Source organism: Scyliorhinus canicula, chromosome 4, assembly GCF_902713615.1.
Source record: "Scyliorhinus canicula chromosome 4, sScyCan1.1, whole genome shotgun sequence".
In the NCBI taxonomy this organism is placed as follows: domain Eukaryota; kingdom Metazoa; phylum Chordata; class Chondrichthyes; order Carcharhiniformes; family Scyliorhinidae; genus Scyliorhinus; species Scyliorhinus canicula.
Window position 1 is genome coordinate 45,044,644 of NC_052149.1, and position 21,793 is coordinate 45,066,436.

General features: G+C 45.7%; 1 protein-coding gene across 9 annotated transcripts in view; it reads left to right on the forward strand.

Moving 5' to 3' along the window:
- Positions 1–21,793, forward strand: part of LOC119964527 (dual specificity testis-specific protein kinase 2-like) — a 165,062-nt gene that overhangs the window by 131,062 nt on the left and 12,207 nt on the right. For all 9 annotated transcript variants that reach the window (XM_038794128.1, XM_038794132.1, XM_038794126.1 and 6 more), the window contains one exon: positions 9,367–9,508. In XM_038794128.1, coding sequence (XP_038650056.1) covers positions 9,367–9,508 — 142 coding nt within the window. The remainder of the gene's footprint in view (positions 1–9,366; positions 9,509–21,793) is intronic.

Sequence of the window (21,793 nt, forward strand, 5' to 3'; positions counted from 1 at the left end):
AGCAGAAATCATCAATGATGCTTGGATGGGTTGGCAGGGGTGGAGCAGGAGTTTGAGGTGTTGATAGGAGTCATGAACGGTATTCAGTTAATGCAGACGGGCAAAGCACTGGTCCTGATCGATTCCCTATTGGATTTTACAAGCAGTTTGCGGGTCAGTTGGTCCCACCTTTGCTGGTTATGTTTAATGATTCCTTGTTGGTGCAGGCTTTGATTTTCTTGATTCTGAAGAAAGACAAGAATTCCACGGAAAGTGAGTCATATCGACCTATTTACTTGTTAAACGCTGACACAAAGTTGTTGGTTTGTGCATTTGGAGCTTTGCCTCCGTTGTGTGATTTTGGAGTAGCAGACTGGTTTTGTTAAAGGCTGGCAGTTGTTGGCCAACATTACGAGATTGTTAAATGTTGTGTTCATGCCCTCCTTAGAGCCTGAACCAGAGGTGATTATTTTGATGGACGCTGAGAAAGCGTTTGATAGGGTTGAGTGGGGGTACCTCTTTGAAAGGTTTGGCTTTGGGCTAAAGTCTATATCATGGATTAGGCTTTTGTACAGGGGACAGGGCATCTACCGTGAGTGTGCGTACTAATGCTCTGAGCTTGGGTTATTTTCAACTAGTAGGAGTACAGGACAGGCATGTCCATTGTCCCTCTTTTGTTGCCTGAGCAATTGTGGCCACTGGTCATTGCGTTGAGGTCGTTCACCAGATGGAGGGGCATAGTGCGTGGGGGGAGGGAACATAGAGTGTCCTTAATGCAGATGATTTGTTACTATATATTACGGTCCCACTCTTCAATGTGGAGGAGATAATGAAGCTGCTCAAGGGTTTTGGCTCCTTCTCTGGGTACAAGCTAAACCTGGGCAAAAGTGAATATTTTCCTGTGAACCCTCTGGGAAAGGGAGCTGATCTGGCGAGACTGTTGAATTCACGGCCAGGACTAGATTCTGGCAATCTGGGTAGCCCATGATTGGGCCTCGCTCCATAAACTTAATTTGGCTAGTCTGTTTGATGGGGTGAAGGCCGACTTGAAATGGTGCGACGCCCTCCCTCCGACCACAGCAGGTAGGGTTCAGAGGATGAAGGTTTTTGAGTTTGTTCTACTCTCTCCCAGTCTTCCCAAGTCTTTCTTTTGCAGGGTCAATAAATTGATATCTACTTTCATTAAGCCTGGTAGGACCCATTTGCTTCATAGGCCGTTTTTGCAGAGTGATACGCAGTCGATGTGGTTGGCAGTACCTAATCTGTTATGTTATTATTGGGTGGCAAATATTAATAAGGTGTGGGAGTGGTTCAGGGATCTGAAGGTGTGTGTGCGTGTGGAGAGTGAGGCTCTTCATAGGGTCAACTTCACTCCCTCATGTGTGAGGGTAAGCTTGATCCACTTTAAGGTGGTGCACAGGGCACACCTGACCCTCTCGGGGGTGGAAGATAGGTGTGAATGGTGCTCTAGGGAGCTGACGAATCATACACACATGTCTTTTCCAAAGCTGGTTGACTTCTGGGTCTCCTTCAGCTGTGCCCGTTGGTGGCTAATTTTGGAGTTGCAGACTCGCTGGTGCAGTAGATGGGGGCGAAGCCAGATGTACTAGCCTCCGTCTCGTTAATAGCCCGGAGGCGAGTTCTGTTATTGAATGGGATCAAAGTCTGGGATCAAAAATTTAAACTCATTGCACATATATTGCTGTTTTCAAAACCACTGCTGGGAATATACAGAAGGTTAGTTACCATCTGTAGAGAGAAAAATAAGTTAATAACATTTTGGGTATATATCCTTCATAACATTAGGAATACATTTGACTTTGAAAATATTTCACTGTGAAAATATATTTAAAAATTGTTGATCTTGCCACTTGCATTTCTCTTTGCTTCATTCCTCAATGAACTTTGGCTTGGATACATTATTTTGCAATTGACTGCATTGCAGTGTTACAAACCATTCATTTTTATGATGCAAGCAGAATGAGTGGGTTCAATCAGCAGCTTGATATTTTATTGTTGATATGCAAATATGGTTACGCAATTTTGTTTCATAGCTGTGATTTGTTGAGGAAATATTGCTGCTTGCTGCCGAGCTCCCCCATCTGCTCAAAAGCCCTCCATTTTAAAATTCTCTGTCTAAATCTCTGAATGCGTTGCTAGATCTGTTCGCAGTCTATCCCATTTAGCACGGGGAGAGTGCCGCACAACACGATGGCGAGTATCCTCAATATGAAGACGGGGCTTTGTCTCCACGAGAACTGTGCGGTGGTAACTTCTACCGATACTATCATGGACAGATGCACCTGCAGCAGGCAGATTGGTGAGGATGAGGTCAAGTATGTTTTCCCTCTTGTTGGTTACCTCACTACCTGACTACCTGATGCAGGCCAGTCTAGCAGCTATGTCCTTTAGGACCCGGCCAGCTTGTCTGTGGGTCTACCGACTACCGAGCCACACTTGTTTGTGGACATTGACTTCCCCCATCCAGAGCATGCTCTGTGCTCTTGCCACCCTCAGAGCTTTCTCCAACTGGTGTTCAACATGGAGGGGTACTATTCAGCAGCTGATGGTGGGCAGTACGTGGTAATCAGCAGGAGGTTTCCTTTCCCATCTTTAACCTGAACCCACGGGACTTCATGTGGCCCGGAGCTGATGTTGAGGACTCCCAGGGCAACTCATTCCCTAATGTATATCACTGTGCCGCCGCCTCTGCTGGGTCTGTCCTGCTGGTGAGACAGGACATACCCAGGAATGGCGATAGTGATGACTGGGACATTGTCTGTAAGATATGATTCTGCGAGAAGACTATTTTAGGCTTAACTAGACTGTGAGACAGCTCTCCCAACTTTGGCACAAGGTCCCAGATGTTAGTAAGAAGGACTTTGCAGGATCGGCAGGGCTGGGTGTGCCATTGTCTTTCCAGTGCCTGGGTTGATGCTGGTGGTCCGTCCAGATTTATTCCTTTTTTTGTGTTCTCGTAGTGGTAGAATACAACTGAGTGGCTTGCTAGGCCATTTCAGAGGGCGTTATCTACAAGTAAGTTCAATACAGTAAAAGGATTTGACATTCAGAATTCCAGGAGTCCGGTAATCTTTTTAATTAGCTCAATGATGCAGCTGAGGTAATCCATCAGCAACACCACTTCTGAATTCCCTGTTTTGCCATTGTACATGCAGAGGCATACTCTAACTTGCATAGGCATACTCTAACTTGCATAGGCATACTCTAACTTGCATAGGCATACTCAACTTGCATAGGCATACTCAACTTGCATAGGCATACTCAACTTGCATAGGCATACTCAACTTGCAGAGGCATACTCAACTTGCAGAGGCATACTCAACTTGCAGAGGCATACTCAACTTGCAGAGGCATACTCAACTTGCAGAGGCATACTCAACTTGCAGAGGCATACTCAACTTGCGGAGGCATACTCAACTTGCAGAGGCATACTCAACTTGCAGAGGCATACTCAACTTGCAGAGGCATACTCAACTTGCAGAGGCATACTCAACTTGCAGAGGCATACTCAACTTGCAGAGGCATACTCAACTTGCAGAGGCATACTCAACTTGCAGAGGCATACTCAACTTGCAGAGGCATACTCAACTTGCAGAGGCATACTCAACTTGCAGAGGCATACTCAACTTGCAGAGGCATACTCAACTTGCAGAGGCATACTCAACTTGCAGAGGCATACTCAACTTGCAGAGGCATACTCAACTTGCAGAGGCATACTCAACTTGCAGAGGCATACTCAACTTGCAGAGGCATACTCAACTTGCAGAGGCATACTCAACTTGCAGAGGCATACTCAACTTGCAGAGGCATACTCAACTTGCAGAGGCATACTCAACTTGCATAGGCATACTCAACTTGCGGAGGCATACTCAACTTGCGGAGGCATACTCAACTTGCGGAGGCATACTCAACTTGCGGAGGCATACTCAACTTGCGGAGGCATACTCAACTTGCGGAGGCATACTCAACTTGCGGAGGCATAATCAACTTGCGGAGGCATAATCAACTTGCGGAGGCATACTCAACTTGCGGAGGCATACTCAACTTGCAGAGGCATACTCAACTTGCAGAGGCATACTCAACTTGCATAGGCATACTCAACTTGCATAGGCATACTCAACTTGCAGAGGCATACTCAACTTGCAGAGGCATACTCAACTTGCAGAGGCATACTCAACTTGCAGAGGCATACTCAACTTGCTTTTCAGAGATTTTGGAGTAAGTTTGAAATGACGAAATTTGTGTAAATTATGGTGGACGTTGCAGATAAAATTCTGGATGGTTATCTTCCACAATATTACATTAAATCACTAGTTCCAAAATGTTCTGTTACATTTACTTCCCTTGTATGTTCAGGTTCATTTCCCATCGATAGGTCCAGCAGTATGCTTTCCCTTTGGTCTTCTTGCATATTGAATCACAAAGGTGTCTTGTACACAATAAATGCTCCATCTCCCCTTTTACTCTCCCTGCTAGATTGTTTGGACATTTTATGTATTTACTGACATTTACACTTTTCCACTATTAAGGATCTGTAGCTGACCTTTATTGGGCTGACCAAATCCCTTCCTTAAAAGTGATATTTCGTTTCTATCTTTTTGTTATTTGTCATTGCTATGTCTGATCTTCATACCCCACCATCCCTTTTATTTTACCCTTATCATTTCAAACTAAATTCTAACCTATTATCACAGTAATGACAAATTGGATTTATATAGTGACTTTAATATGAAACGCCCCAGGTGTTTTAAAGCAGCCCTATCAAACAAAATTTGAACTGAGTAGTGGAGACATCATACTCGTTGAACAGAATGAGTTTCTCCTAATTTCTACGTCTCTGCGAACATAAGGTATCTCATACTCTTTAGTCCAGTGCTTTCCAAACTTTTTTTTGCCTGGGACCCATTTTTACCAACTGGCCGACCGTTTCAACCTGTAGCGGGCCGGTCTTTGCGACCCACAGAGAGCCGGCCATTGCGACCCACATTGTCGCTCACCTTTTAATGTGACAGCTGAGCCTGCTTGGTCTTCACAATCTCACTTGCTTTGTCATTCAGTGTTATATTTCTGCTAAGTAATTCAGTTGATGATACAAGTTCTCAGTGCATTGTTTAAAAAAATCAAGAGGTTTGTCCTCGAGCCCGCCATGCTTAATCTTCAAATGCTTTTGAAATTTTTCATTTGTCAGTACTTCCCTGCATATAACACAGATGGGCTTTGCATCCTGGTTTGCATTGGCACATTTTGTAAATCCGTGCCTCAAGAAATCTTCTTTATACTGCTTTGTTCCTGATTTCAGCCCCTTAATGGGTTGTTCACCAGAGGCCCTGGAGCTCACAGAAGCACTACTGGCATCTACAAAATGAAGGAATCTCTCTTGCACCCAAAGCACGTGGCATCAGTGTACGTGTGACCTGTTCCCTGCCACTGCTTCTGCAGAGAAGACTCCATTGATTTTCTAAAAGAATCGGCTCCTGGGTCAGTGCGCTATCATCAGGAGGAAGTGATCTGCCTCGCTGGGCTCCGGGCCTGCGCATTGCTGAAGGGGCATGCAAACTTCGCAAGTCTGGCAATGTCTGGAGAGAGAAACAGATTTAACGTTTTGAGTCAGATATGGTGACTCTTTGGAGCTGTCATAACGGACTCTAAATGTAAACTTTGTTTCTCTCTCCATAGATGCTGCTTTCCAGCACTTTGTTTTTATCTCTGACCTCCGTCATCTACAGTATTTTGCTATATTCGAATATATGGGTTCTTCAGCTATTCTAACCCCTGGTTAGATCATTACTGGATTACTGTGAGTAGTTCTGGGCACCACTCCTTCGAAAGGATATATAATACATTTAATCAGGACGGAAGGTTGAAGACCAGGCTAGAGCAGGGATTGTGAATTGGGCAATTTTACTGCTGCTGCTTCAGTTTAGCTTGAGATTACCAAACCTTTTAATGGGATTTATTGAAGGAATTGGATAAAGAAATCTCTGGGGTTGTGTATCATAAAGACTAGCTGAGGCGGTTCTGCAGGAATGTACCATTTTGGTGAGGACTGTCTTCAGTGACCACACTTGGAATGTGACTACCGGTGAACGTCAGGGCTGTGTCAATTGAGTGGGAAAGTGAAAGATCCTCTGTACCAGAGGCCAAGTTACGAAACTTTCAAACTGCATATGATGCACATGTTTGAGAGGAGTAATGTAGCTGATTGTAGTTCCGTAAGACCTATCTTTGTTGTATTGGTTATTTACAGTGAAATTTACCTTTTATTTGAAGTAAAATTTGTCTGTTAATTCATGTTTAGTTTTCCTTGGTTATGATTTTTGGTAAAGTAAGTTACAGACAGTGAAATCTTGTTGGTAATTTCTTCATTTGGACGTTGTTTGGTAAGTTTGGTTATTTTGGTTTAGAATTTCCCCACTGAGATCCTAATAAGGTTGAGGTGACTGATTGAAGTTTTGAAAATATTAAGGGAAACTGGGTAGCTCGGCAGAAACTATTTTCATTCGTTGACCAATCTAAGATCAGGAGTCGCAGTGTAAAAATTAAAAGCAGATTCAGGAGTGAAATTAGGAAACACTAGTTTCAAATTCACTTCTGACAATGACAATTAACGTGAGATCAATTCTTAACTTTAAAACAGATATTGATGAATTTTTGTTAGCCAAAGATATTAAGGGATATGGGGCAAAGATGGATACATGCAGTTATGTCATACCATGATTTCATTGAATGCAGGAGAAGCTTGAGAGGCTAAATATGTATAATAGAACAGTATAGCACAGAACAGGCCCTTCGGCCCTCGATGTTGTGCCGATCAATGATCACCCTACTTAAACCCACGTAACCCGTATACCCGTAACCCAACAATCCCCCCATTAACCTTACACTACGGGCAATTTAGCATGGCCAATCCACCTAACCCGCACATCTTTGGACTGTGGGAGGAAACCGGAGCACCCGGAGGAAACCCACGCGCACACAGGGAGGACGTGCAGACTCCACACAGACAGTGACCCAGCCGGGAATTGAACCTGGGACCCTGGAGCTGTGAAGCATTGATGCTAACCACCATGCTACCGTGAGGCCCCCTTGTAGTCTTGTTCCTTTTGACTTCAGTGTATTTTCAGGGATTCCATAGGGATCTTTATAACATATTTGATCCATGCTATAATTGTCTTGAGTTTGTTAAAAATGTATTATTGATGTAAGTGGAACCTAATATTTTAAGAAATAACATCACCATTAAAAAAATCAAAATATTTCATTTTAGATGATTTAATCGTGTTGAATCTTTGCAGCATTTGAGGTACACAGATTAACTATAATGGAACCTGCATGGAACAGTCATTTGGGGATGGACTCTTTCTGGTGTTAAAATCAGCAGTTAAAATTGGACATTTCGGCTATAATTAGTCGTGTCAAACACGTGAAGTAACTTCTCCATAGAATTTAAATTTGGATATTATTTAGGTGAAGTGAACATGCGCAGAAGATGACCATTTGGACCACCATGGCTGGTAGAGCAATGAAAAATTAATCCTATTGCCCTGTTGTCTCACCAGAGCTTATGCTTTCAGCTGTCTCAAATATGTATTGACTTTTCCTTTATAAGATACACTGGGCAGCATGGCGGCACAGTGGTTAGCACTGTTGCTTCACAGCGCCAGTGTCTCGGGTTCGATTCCTGCTTGGGTCACTGTCTGTGCGGAGTCTGCACGTTCTCCCCATGCCAGCGTAGGTGTTCTCCGGGTGCTCCGGCTTCCTCCCACAAGTCCTGAAAGATGTTGTTGCATGTTTTGCTATGGGTGTAAAACGCGTTTATTGGAGTGTATTAACACGCCTCCGTTTAAAGGCCGTGTGCTTAACACTACTAGGCTCTATGTATGTATTTTCAGCTCAGGAGTCGCCAGATGCCGTATAGACACCTCACAAATATTCCAAGGTCAGGTTCAAAGTAATAAAACGATACACCGATTAGTAAGTTCCAAACGATCAATATTTATTATACAATTATAATAAATACGCATGCACACGCTAAGGGACTAAGCTATGACTAAACTAAGCAATCAGAATACTTAACTAAACAGGAACAGGCAAGGTCAGGGAGCGAGGCCTTCGTTCCGGTCTTGGTCTGCAACCTTCAGAAAGCGTGCTGGTCACTGGGGGTCTAGAGAACCTGGTTCGCGTAGCGAGCGTCGTATTGGCACTTACGGTTCGGCAGCTGGTGCTCAACGGCTGGAGTCAGGATACAATTCGAAGTTCTTGGTCAAAGCCGGAGCACGAAACAACAGACAGGACCATGGGTGGGGGTCTATCTTTTATAGGGGTCCCCAATGTCCTTGCCTTTTCCTGGGCGGGCTTTACCTTCAGGTATCGATTGGATCGCTCCCAATCGATATCTTTTGAATTCCTCCAATGTGAGGGTCTCTCTTGATGGCGGTTTCTATAGTGGATACTTCTGGTGCCGCTCTGTCTGGACATCCACTCAAAGTATCTTATTCAAACCCAAATGTTGCCATTGTGTGTGCCTAGATCTGGACTGCCTCATTAGTATGTAAAGCGTTCTGCCATTATCACCTTTGGTTTGAGATCTTCCACCTGGCCAGAAACTAGTTTTGCTGCTTGCAAAATGCTAATGAGTGTTTGCAGGCTGCTGCCTTGGCTAAACTGCTTTTTCCCTGCAGTCTTAGCGATTCTCCATTTTGTTCAGTTCAGTGTCCATTTTAGGTGGCTACAGTGGCTACAATGTGCTGTTAGGTGAATTGGACATTCTGAATTCTCCCTCAGTGTACCCGAAAAGGCACCGGAGTGAGGCGACTAGGGGCTTTTCACAGTAACTTCGTTGCAGTGTTAATGTCAGTCTAATGTGACAATAATAAAGATTATAATTATTTATATTACAACTCTATTGGTAAATAAACTTCTAGCCTCTTTGCTTGCTTTATTAGAGAATTTTAAATTGATGACCTTGCACTGACTTCCCAGCTAGAGAAAATTAATTTTCTCTTTTATCAGAACACTTCATAATTTAGAAAATGTTCTGTTGAGTTCCTTTTTTCCTCTGGTGGAATTAGCCCCAGTATGTCAAAGCTCTCCTTATAATTTATCATCCTGGTGAATTATCATTGCTTTGCACAATTATTATCTCTCAATGGCTGTAAACACATATCCCTGATATACCTATTGCTTGTGATGGAACCTGCTTTATATTGATACCTTACATTGGGGATTTTGTGAATATTAAAAAGAATTATGTGAAATAGTAAAGTTGTTCTCCCTGTAGATTTTGCCTCCTGGATTTCAGTTGTAAGCCATTTACTGTGAAGTGCTTTGTGGTAGTTCAACATTAAGTGTTAAACTTTTCTTCAGATGGATCCAAAGCTCCGTCCATCCTTTCCAGAGATCGTAAAAATTATAGAAGAAATTACGCCACACCTACAAGATGAAGGCCAAGAGAGATCTTCTAACAGTGAAGAAGGTAGAGAGACCAAGCCAATTAATCTTCAGAAAAGTAAGCAGTCCCTTTTTTGTATTGTCCAGATTGTCAAATTAACATTTAAATAAAAATCAGGCTGTTGAGTGCCATGAAAATGTGTTAATAATGGGAACTGAATTTTTACTGCATTGAATTCTTGCAGCACTATTTTGAATTATACAGAGCATTTAGATTGGATCCTACCAATTAAAGAATTCAGTGCAGCCATAAATGCAATCAGTTTGCATTAGTATTGTCGGCACAAAATGGGTGCAATTGGTTGCACCAGTGCATAATTGGGGAAATTTGAATTGAAATTGGGTTCAGAGCTCTGAGATCTTTTATGCTAGTTTAAAGACAATTTCTGCCAGAAGTTGGCCGTTTCCCAAGAATTAAATGATGAGGGAAGCTTCTGCCGATTGTGCCCATTGGGGGTCGTTCAAGAAGGCTTGAGGTGCTCGTTTTCATGTTAAATATTTTATTTGCCAAGAAGCTGACAGGTGTACACATATTAAACAAATAAACTGCTCAATATGGTAAAGTAATTTTCAGTAACCTAAAACCATGCAGGTGCAAGAAGACTGGACACTAATTAAAATTATTTATTTTGTGATAAAATAAAGATTTTCAACTCCATTAATAAATCTGAACCATGTTACTGCTCTTTTTTTTAATAAACAATTTTATTGAGGTAGTTTTTGGCTTTATAAACAGTTACAGACATCAACAGAAAGAAAGCAAAAAAGGCAAAAATGTGCAAACATCCATGTACTTTCAATACTTCAGTCGTAACATACTGCACAAGCCCGCTCCTCTCCCACTGGTACTACCCGCCATTTTATCCCTCCTACTCTACTCTACTCTACCCCCCCTCCCCCCCCTGCTGACGCTCACTCTCCCGCAAAGAAGTCAATAAATGGTTGCCACCTCCGGGCGAACCCCTGTACAGATCCCCTCAAGGCGAACTTAATTTTTTCCATACCCAGGAAACTCGACATGTCCGCAAGCCACAACTCAGTCTTCGGGGGCTTTGAGTCCCTCCACGCCAATAGTATTCGTCGCCGGGCTATCAGGGAAGCAAAGGCCAAAACATCGGCCTCTTTCTCCCCCTGGACTCCCGGGTCTTCCGAAACCCCAAAAATTGCCACCCCTGGACCCATCGCCACCCTTGTTTTTAGCACCCGGGATATGACGTCCGCAAATCCCTCCCAGTACCCCCTCAGCTTAGGGCATGCCCAAAACATGTGAACGTGGTTCGCTGGTCCTCCCGCGCACCTAGCGCATTTGTCCTCTATCCCAAAGAATTTGCTCATCCGAGCCACCGTCATATGGGCCCGGTGAACGACCTTAAATTGAATCAGCCCGAGCCTAGCACGTGTCGCAGTCGAATTTACCCTACTCAGGGCCTCTGCCCACAGCCCGTACTCCATTTCCCCGCCTAGCTCCTCCTCCCATTTAAGTTTCAGTTCCTCCGTCTGGGACCCTTCCTCCCTCATGAGCACCGTATAAATACCAGAGACTCTACCCTCCCCTTCTTCCCCCCTAGAGACTATTCTGTCTATGATCCCCATTGGCGGGAGGCGTGGGAAAGATGGGACCTGTCTACGAACAAAGCCCCGCAACTGTAGGTACCTAAAATCATTTCCCCTTACCAGCCCAAATTTCTCCTCCAAGCTCCTCAAACTCGCAAAGCTCCCTTCCAGGAACATATCGCCCACCCTTCCCACCCCCGCCCGCCACCATACTCGAAACCCCCCATCCATACTTCCGGGGGCAAACCGATGGTTGCCGCAGATTGGCGCCCAAACCGACGCCCCCGTCTCCCCTGCATGCCTCCTCCACTGGCCCCATATCCGCAGGGTCGCCACCACTACCGGGCTGGTGGAGTACTTGGCCGGCGGCAACGGTAGAGGAGCCGTGACCAGGGCTGCCAAGCTGGAGCCCCTGCACGAAGCTGCCTCCACCCGCTCCCAGATAGACCCCGTACCCACCATCCACTTCCTTATCATAGCGATGTTGGCCGCCCAGTAATAATTAATCAGACTCGGCAAAGCCAGCCCTCCCTCGCTGCGGTTCCTCTCCAACATCGCCTTCTTCACCCGCGGGGATTTTCCCGCCCAGACAAAGCTCATGATCATCCTGTTAACTCTTTTGAAGAAGGACTGTGGAACAAAGATCGGGATGCACTGAAAAACAAACAGAAATCTCGGGAGGATTGTCATCTTTACAGTCTGCACCCTCCCTGCCAGCGACAGCGGGAGTGCATCCCATCTCCGAAACTCTCCCTTCATTTGCTCCACCACCCTGGCCAAATTTAACTTGTGCAGCCCCAGTCTCGTGCCACCTGGATTCCCAAATACCGGAAATTTTCCTCAACCAGCCTAAACGGTAGCCCTCTCAATCTGTTCTCCTGGCCCCTTGCCTGTACCACAAATATTTCACTCTTGGCCGTATTTAATTTGTATCCTGAAAACTGTCCGAACTTCCTCAACATTCCCAGTATACTTCCCATCCCGGCCACTGGGTCCGACACGTACAGGAGCAGGTCGTCTGCGTAAAGAGAGACCCTATGTTCTACCCCGCCCCTCACCATCCCCTTCCATCCCTCTGCGGCTCACAGCGCAATCGCCAGCGGCTCTATGGCCAGCGCAAACAACAGCGGGGAGAGCGGGCAGCCCTGTCTGGTCTCTCGGTACAACCTAAAGTACATCCGACACTTCTCTGTTAGTCCTGACGCTGGCCCTCGGGGCCTGATATAATAATTTGATCCAATCCCTCCCCGAACCCAAACCGTCCGAGCACCTCCCATAGATAGTCCCACTCCACCCGGTCAAAGGCCTTCTCGGCGTCCATCGCCACCACTACCTCCACCTCCCTGCCCATCGGGGGCATCATTATCACATTAAGTCATCTTCTCAGGTTGGCCGCCAGCTGCCTACCTTTCACGAACCCAGTTTGGTCCTCCCCAATCACCTCCGGTACGCAGTCCTCCATTCTAACCGCCAGTATCTTTGCTAGGAGCTTGGCGTCAACATTAATCAGGGAGATTGGCCTGTAGGACCTGCACGCCTCCGGGTCTTTACCCCGCTTCAATATCAGTGATATAGTGGCTTGCGACATTGTCGGCGGCAGGGTCCCTCTGTCCCTTGCCTCATTGAAAACCCTCGCCAAGACCGGGCCCACCAGCCCAGAAAACATCCTATAGAACTCTACTGGGTATCCATCCGGCCCCGGGGCTTTCCCCTACTGCATGGCCTTTAGGCCCCCCAATACCTCCTCCACTCTAATCGGGGCCCCCAGCTCATCCACTCTCCCCCCACCTATTGTTGGGAAGGTTAACCCGTCCAGAAACCTTTTCATCTCCTCCGGTTCTTCTGGAGGCTCCAAAGTATACAGCTTGCGGTAGAAGTCCCGGAATACCTTATTCAATCCTGCCGGGTCCTCTACTTTGCGCCCCTCCCCATCCCTCACTCTACCTATTTCCCTGGCCGCCTCCCTCCTCCTCAGTTGCTGCGCTAACAGTCTGCTAGCCTTTTCCCCATACTCGTACACCACTCCCCTCGCCTTCCTAAGCTGTTCCACGGCCCTGCTCGTGGATGGTGCCCCCCAGTTCCGCCTGTAGTCTCTGCCTCTCCCTGAGTAAAATCTCCCCCGGGGACTCCGCGTGCTCTTCATCTATCCGACCCATTTCACCCATTCTATAAAGTAGAATATACTTTATAGACGTGCGAGTAAAACGAGTAGCCCCTTCCTGTCGGCTGTCTATCTCTCCAGGGGTCCACTGCCCCCATTTGCTCCATAAACCCTTTCAGCTCCCTTGCGATTGCTGGGAGTCTACCCGTTCTGGGACACGACCGATCCAAAGCCGGGTCAAGGATCATGTTAAAGTCCCCCCCCCATTATTAGCCTGCGAGAGTCCAGGTCCGGGATCTTCCCCAGCACTCTTTAATGAAGTCCACGTCATCCCAGTTCGGGGCATATAAATTCACCAGCACCACTCTTCTCCCCTCCAGTCTGCCCCGTACCATCGGGTATCTACCCCCCCTGTCTGCGGCTATGCCCTCCGCCTCAAATTGCACCCGCTTGTTGATCATGATTGCCACCCCCCTGGACTTCGAGTCCAAGTCCGAGTGGAAGACCTGGCTAATCCAGCCCTTCCTTAGCCTCATGTTACTGCTCTTAACTACATTAATAAGTTTAAAAAAAAAAAAAAAAATCTGACACTGGCTGCACCGAGTTGTGGAAGATATTATGTTTAATTGTGCAAATTGGTTTGGGTGGAAACTTAAAACCACTTTGGGGAAAAAAACAGCAATTTCAAGCACAAATTACACTCAGTTTTCTGATTACACCTAAAGTGGAAACTTCACGTTGATGAATGTTTGCTAACACTTCTGAATTTGCAGTGTTCCATGCAGGGATCCCAAAAGGTATGCAATTCCATGTGGACTCTATTGTCTTGTATTTTGATAGCTGTTTTGGACACGGAAATTAAAAATATTAACTCTACGTAAATTCCTTAAACCTTCCTGCAAACATTATTGGTGTTGAAACTGGTTAGAAGTTTACAGCGTGGAAACAGGCCCTTTGGCCCAACTTGTCCATGCCGCCCAGTTTTTAACCACAAAGCTAGTCCCAATTGCCCACATTTGGCCCATATCCCATTACTATGTACTATGCAGCATGCCACACTATGTTTCTGAATAACTCATGTAATAAGCCATAATTGAACTAGTGATCATTCAGTTTGCAATTTACAACCCAGGTGTGATCTTATGTTGAGTGGTTGGGGGCGACGGCATTAATTGATGCATCAGCATATTCTCAATGACCGAGCAGTGCAGTTTTATGACTGAATGGTCTGCATTCCCGTAACAGCCTCCCCGAACAGGCGCCGGAATGTGGCGACTAGGGGCTTTTCACAGTAACTTCATTGAAGCCTACTCGTGACAATAAGTGATTTTCATATGACCTCCTATTCTCCATGCTGTAAAGGAAAGTGACTTTTAAAAAAAATAACACTCTGCCCAATCCTGTTTTAGTGAACAATTTCTACATTCAAATATATTTATAACAGGCTGTCTTGGGTGAGGAATAAGGAGGTGTAGCAGAGGTAGAATTAGATGCACCCAGAAATAAATTTGACGCAAGTTAACAGTGAGCATTAAACTGGGACCTAGGGTTGAAGCCATCGGAATGCCCATCTGAGTTGGTTGTGATTACTTTATTTATACTCCTACTTCTGGTTTTCATATACTGGGAGCTTGACTTTAAAAAAAAAATAATTAATTAATTTGTGGGATGCAAATGTAAGGCCAACTTTTATTGTCCATCCCAAATTGGCCGTGTAAAGCTAGTGAGCCACCTTTTTGTATGTGCACCCACTGCTGTTAAGGAGCTACTTTCAGGATTTTGATGCAGTGATAGTGAAAGAGTGGTGTTATAGTTACAAATCAGGAAGTGGGTTATTTGGAGTTGCTGCACTGCGTTTTGTAGATTGTACACTCTGCTGCCATGGAGCACTGGTGATGGAGGGAGGGAGTGCTTAAGGTGGTGGATGTGTCACTGATCAAACAAGCTGTTTTGTCCTGGATTCTGTTGGATTTCTTGAGTACTGTTGGAGCCTAATCGTACAGGCAAGTGGACAATATTCCATCACGCTCCTCACTTGTGCTTTTACATGATGGACAGGCTTTGGGGAGTCGGGAGGTGAGTTCCCAGCCTTTTTGTCCTGCTCTTGTACCCACAGTATTTATATGGTTTATCCAGTATTTATATGGTTTATCCAGTTAAGTTTCTGGTTAATGACATGACCCCAGGATATTTATGCAGGAGTACTGCCATTCAATGTTGCGTGGAGATGAATACATTCTCTTGAGTTGGAGATGATCATTGCCTGGCACTTGCACAGCATGAATGCTACTATTCAGCCAATGCCTGAATGTTGTGCAAGTCTTGTTGCATGTAATTGCTTCCATGCCTGAGGAGTTGCAAATGGAATTAAATACTGCAACCATCAGTGCACAACTCCACATCTGATCTTATAATGGAGGAAAGTTAATTGAAGCAGTTGAAGATGGTTGGGCCAAAGACACAGCCCTGTGGAACTCCTGCAGCAAAGTTCTGGGGCTGATATGATTGCGTCCAACAACTACAGCTATCTTTTTTGTGGCAGGCATGACTCCAACCAGTGGCGTCTTTTCCCTCCATTCCTATTGACTTCAATTTTGTTAGGGCTCCTTCATGCTGGATATGAACATATTAGGAGCAGGTGGCCTCTCAGCCCTGCTGTGCTAATTAATAAGATCATGCATAATCTGATTGTAACCTCCCGCATACCCCCGATAACCCTTCACCTCCTTGTTTATCAATTATCTATCTATCACTGTATTGAAAACATTCAAGGACTCTGCTTCTGCCACCTTTTTTTTAAAATAATTTTTATTGAAAGAATTTTTTACATGAAGATATTTACCCCAACTAACTATAAAATATTACAAAATATTCCCTCTTAACAAATATCCCCCCCCCGCCCGAACTCGCGCGCGCGTTGTCCCTCCCCCCCTCCCCCCTCCCCCAAAAACAAACAAAGCAACACTCAACATCAAACATGAACTGCGAGCAAATTTGCCCGCATTTCAACCGTAAATAACCCACCACAACCGTTGTTGCCCCCCCCCCCCCCCCCCCCCCCCCCCCGGGTTGCTGCTGCTGCGACCTCTGTACCCTATCTCTGAGCCAAAAAGTCGAGGAAAGGCTGCCACCGCCTAAAGAACCCTTGTACCGACCCTCTCAGGGCGAATTTGACCCTTTCCAACTGAATAAAGCTTGCCATGTCATTAATCCAAGTTTCCACGCTTGGAGGCCTCGCGTCCTTCCACTGTATTAGTATCCTTCTTCGAGCAACTAGGGACGCAAAGGCCAGTACTCCGGCCTCTCTCGCCTCCTGTACCCCCGGCTCCACCCCAACCCCAAAGATCGCAAGTCCCCATCCTGGTTTGACCCTGGATCCCACCACCCTCGACACCGTCCTTGCCACCCCCTTCCAGAACTCCTCCAGTGCCGGACGTGCCCAAAACATATGGACATGGTTCGCTGGACTTCCCGAACACCTGACACATCTGTCCTCACCCCCAAAGAACCGACTCATCCTTGTCCCCGTCATATGGGCTCTATGTAGCACCTTAAATTGAATGAGGCTAAGCCTCGCACACGAGGAGGAAGAATTAACCCTCTCCAGGGCATCAGCCCATGCCCCATCCTCTATCTGTTCTCCCAGCTCCCCCTCCCACTTGGCTTTCAGCTCCTCTACTGATGCCTCCTCCGCCTCCTGCATTACTTTGTAGATGTCTGATATCCTCCCCCCTCCGACCCAGACCCCCGAGAGCACCCTATCACTCGCCCCCCTGCTGGGGAGCAAGGGAAACCCTTCCACCTGGCGTCTAGCAAATGTCTTCACCTGCAAATGTCTAAACATGTTTCCCGGGGGGAGCCCGAATTTCTCCTCCAGCTCTCTCAGGCTCGCAAACCTCCCATCTACAAACAGATCCTTCAGCTGCCTGATGCCCACCCTGTGCCAGCTCTGAAATCCCCCGTCCATGTTCCCCGGGATGAATCTGTGGTTCCCTCTTAACGGTGCCTCCATCAGACCTCCCACTTCCCCCCTGTGTCGCCTCCACTGCCCCCAGATCTTGAGGGTGGCCGCCACCACCGGGCTCGTGGTGTACCTCGTGGGAGGGAGCGGCCATGGCGCCGTTACTAGGGCCCCCAGGCTTATGTTGCCACAGGACGCCCTCTCCATTCGTTTCCAAGCTGCCCCCTCCCCTTCCATCATCCACTTGCGCACCATCGATACATTTGCCGCCCAGTAATACCCCGAAAGATTGGGTAATGCCAGCCCTCCACTATCCCTACTCCGCTCCAAGAAGACCCTCCTCACCCTTGGGGTGCCGTGCGTCCACACGTAGCTCATGATGCTACTCGTCACCTTTTTGAAGAAGGCCCTAGGGAGGAAGATGGGCAAGCACTGAAATAAAAACAAAAACCTCGGGAGGACCGTCATTTTAACGGACTGCACTCTGCCCGCCAACGACAGCGGCACCATGTCCCACCTTTTAAATTCCTCCTCCATCTGTTCCACCAGCCTGGAGAAGTTCAGCTTGTGGAGAGTCCCCCAGTTCCTTGCCACCTGCACCCCTAAATATCTAAAACTCTTTCCTGCTCTCTTAAACGGGAGTCTCCCGATTCCCTCTTCCTGGTCCCCTGGGTGTATCACAAATACCTCACTCTTGCCCAAGTTTAGCTTGTACCCCGAAAAGTCCCCAAATTCTGCTAGCAGTTCCATCACCTCCGGCATTCCCCCTTCTGGGTCTGCCACGTATAGCAGCAGGTCGTCCGCGTATAGCGATACCCGGTGCTCCTCCCCGCCCCTTGTCAGCCCGCTTCTGCCACCTTTTGAAGATGAGAGTCCCAAAGATACGCTACCCTCTGAGAGAGAACATTTCTCCTCATCTGTCTTAAATGGATGAACCCTTAACAATGACTCCTAGTTCTAGATTCTCCCACAAGAGGAATCATCCTCTCCACAGCCACCCAGCCATGACCCCTCAGGATCTTGATGTTTCAATCAAGTTGCCTCTTCCTTGTCTAAACTCCCAATGGATGCAAGCCTAGTCTGTGCAGTCTTTCCTCTGAAGGCAATCTTCCCAATTCTGGTATTAGTTCAGTAAACCTTCTCTGAAATTTAGTATACCAAATGTGGTCTCACCAGTGACCGGTGTAACTGAATTGTCACCCCCTACTTTGATATTTAATTCCCTTTGCAATGAATGATAATATATTTCCGTTCATCCGTTGTCGCACCGTCTGCATGGTCCTGATGCAGGAAAGGATGTCCCGAAGCGTGGTACATTGGCGAGACCATGCAGACGCTTTGACAACGGATGAACGGACCGCGTAACAATTGCCTGGCAGGAATGTTCCCTTCCAGTCAGGGAACACTTCAGCAGTCAAGGGCATTTAGCCTCTGATCTTCGGGTAAGGCGGCCTTCAGGACGCGCGACGATGCAGAATCACCGAGCAGAAACTTATAACCCAAGTTCCGCACACATGAGTACGGCCTCAACCGGGACTTTGGATTCATGTTGCATTACATTCACCCCCCACCATCTGGCCTTGGTTTGCAAAATCCTACCAACTGTCCTGGCTTGAGACAATTCACACCTCTAACCTGCTCCATCTGGACCTGTAACGACTTTATCGTCTTGCATCTTTGACTTTGTCTATATAAATGTTTCTGGAACCTACCTCTTCATTCACCTGAGGACGGAGCAGTGCTCTGAAAGCTAGTGATTCAAAACAAACCTGTTGGACTTTAACCTTGTGTTGTAAGACTTCTTACTGATTTTTAACAGTGATCTCGGTCATCGTCACTGTAATAGATGTTAAGCTCACTGACCTGTAGTTTCTTCCTTTCTGTCTCACTCTCTTTTTGAGTAAAGGAATTACATAGGGGCTGGTTTAGCACAGGGCTAAAGAGCTGGCTTTTAAAGCAGACCAAGGCAGGACAGCAGCACGGTTCAATTCCCGTACCTGCCTCTCTAAACAGGAGCCAGAATGTGACGTCTAGGGGCTTTTCACAGTAACTTCATTGAAGCCTACTTGTGACAATAAGCGATTTTCATTTAATTTTCATTCATTTAATTTCACATGTGTATTTTTGCAATCTAATGCACCTTTCCCAAATCCAGGATATTTTGGAAAATTTAAACCAACTCGTCAACGATTTCACTGGCCACTCAGTTTAAGACCTTAGGTTGAAGTTCATTTGACCTAGAGATTTTTCAGCTTGTAGCTCCAACGATATTCTAAGTACCACTTCCCTTGTGATTGTCATTTTCCTGAGTTCCTTCCTCCATTCCAATTCGTGATTTAACAGCTATTTCTGGGATATTACTTGTAACCTTGATGGTGAACACCCTTGAAAAATACCTGTTCAATTTATCTGCCATCTCATTTTATTTTAAATTTATTAATTCTCCAGATTCACTTTTTATTTGCCCAGTGCTCATTTTGTGAATTCTTATTTATATATGTAAAGAAACTCTTACTATTCATTGTTATGTGTCTAGCTAGTTTTCTCTTCTACTCCCTTCTTTGTAAGGTTTTTGTCATTCTTCGCTATTCTTTATGTTCCGTCCAATCTTTTGACCTGCCAATTGCCTTTGTCTAATTATATGCTTTTTTGCGCATTTAGTTAACCGCGGATATTGGATTCTCCCCTTGGAATTTTTCTTTCTCCTTGAAATGTATGTATTCTGAAATATCCATTTAAATGTCTGCCATTGCATCTCTCCCTCAACCTGATTTGCCAGTTTATTTTAGCTAGCTCTGTTTTCATTGTTCTGGTCCCAGCTGATGTTACTACTGGACGGTCAGGTCCCCGAATGGAACCTTAGCTCAATAGACCCTAACTTTGTTTTGAGATGTGGATGAACAGAATCACAGGACTGCCAATCAACTTTTAACAAAACAAAAACATTTCTTCAATCAGAAAAGATTAACTATAAAATGCTACTCCTTCATTCCCACTGCACCTCCATAGACACACAGATCTACAAGGATTACACAAGTTACAAAATACCTTGGACTCTAATGTTCTCAGTAAGTACATAGTCTATGTACCAATTGCTGAAATGACAGTGAAACCAAGTGACAATTGCCACCCATAACGACTTCTGTGTATTTCTCATCTAATCCCCTCCAAATGCTTATCACACTTTGAGCCAACTGGTCTCACTGGAATTCTGACATCTACGTGAATGTTTCCAAACTCCACTCTTGAAAAAACATGATGTGGAATCTTCTCCCAAAGAATGCTTTCTCTTGGATGCCTTCAAAAGGAAACCACTTCCAGGATTTGAATATCTCCTTTCAATATTTCTCTGTCTTGGATTGCATGTGCATTCAGAGTTCCACACAATCTCTCAGGTAATGAACCATGTCAACATAACACTACTGCTTCACAGGCTACATTAAGCGTTCACCAACCTTAGTGTTACTTCAGATGTCTGGCTTCTCACTGGTCAATTTTCCCAGGTCTGCACCTTGTATTTCAATCCTTAACTGGGAGCCTCTCTCCTTGCTCCTTTCTTTAACTTCAGTGAGCAGTACCTTGTTCAGATGCCAGTTTTGTCCTTTTGACTTCCGTCTTCCTGGGACTTCTCTTTCAATTCCCTGGTTTCTAGAACTATCTGTTGTTTACCTTCTGGGACTTGCTTTCTGCCCCTTACTCCATTGTCTTGCCTTTTTGCTGGCAGTTTCTGTGAGAGATGCTTTCTTCTCAGGTACCTGGTCTCAACTGAACGATAAGTGATGATGCTTTTCAATGTGGGCCCCAGGTTCCAAAACAACAGCCTAGTCTTTTTTAAAATAATGTGTGTTTTCACGTTGTAAACTTTAAATTACAATGGAGATACAGTTTGACGTGAAATTCACATGCAAGCGCATGAAGCTACGAATCTTTTAACCCCATGTTACACAGAAACACAATTAAACATGCGTAAAGCTATACTTTGTTTCTAATATCCATACATAAAAATATAGATTATTTATAAACTACCTCTGCTTCCTAACATTTGGCCATATAATTCCCCTTATTTAATTTTGAAATACTAGTCTCGGACCCACTTCTTTCTGTTGCTCGTTCTGGGTGAGTGTGCTTAACACTCAATTTGGCTCTGTTTCGTTACTTAGCTTTGGAGTCGTCAGGCATCGTTAAGATACCGCCACAAGTTTCAAGGTCAAGTTCAAAGCAATAAAACCATACACCAATTAGTAAGTTCAAACAAGACACGTTTATTATATTACAGTAATCTACTAATCATGCATATAAACTATAAGACTAGGCTAATCCTACCACTACTAGGCCAAATACTTATCTGGACAAGGGGACTGCCGGATCAGGGAACAACGTCTTCTAGCTTTGTCCTGGGTCCGCAGGCTTCCAGTGGTTATGGTCTAAAGGGGTCAGGAGTGTCTATTCCCGTAGCGTGCGTTGTGACTTACTTGCTGGCGGCTTCTGTCAAGCCCTCTCCTGCACAAGGTTCTTCTGCTGCACGGCGTTCTGCTGGGAGGGCTAGTTGGTCAAGGAGAGGCTGACAGAGAGAGCGAGCTGGGGTCGGGGTCTCTGTTTTATACTCCTCTCGGGGTCTTGCGCCCACCTGGGCGGACCCTCTATACTCTTGTAATCGATTGGGTCTCTTCCCAATCGATTGATTTGAATTCCCCAATAACGGGACAGTATCTCGATCACTGTGGCGG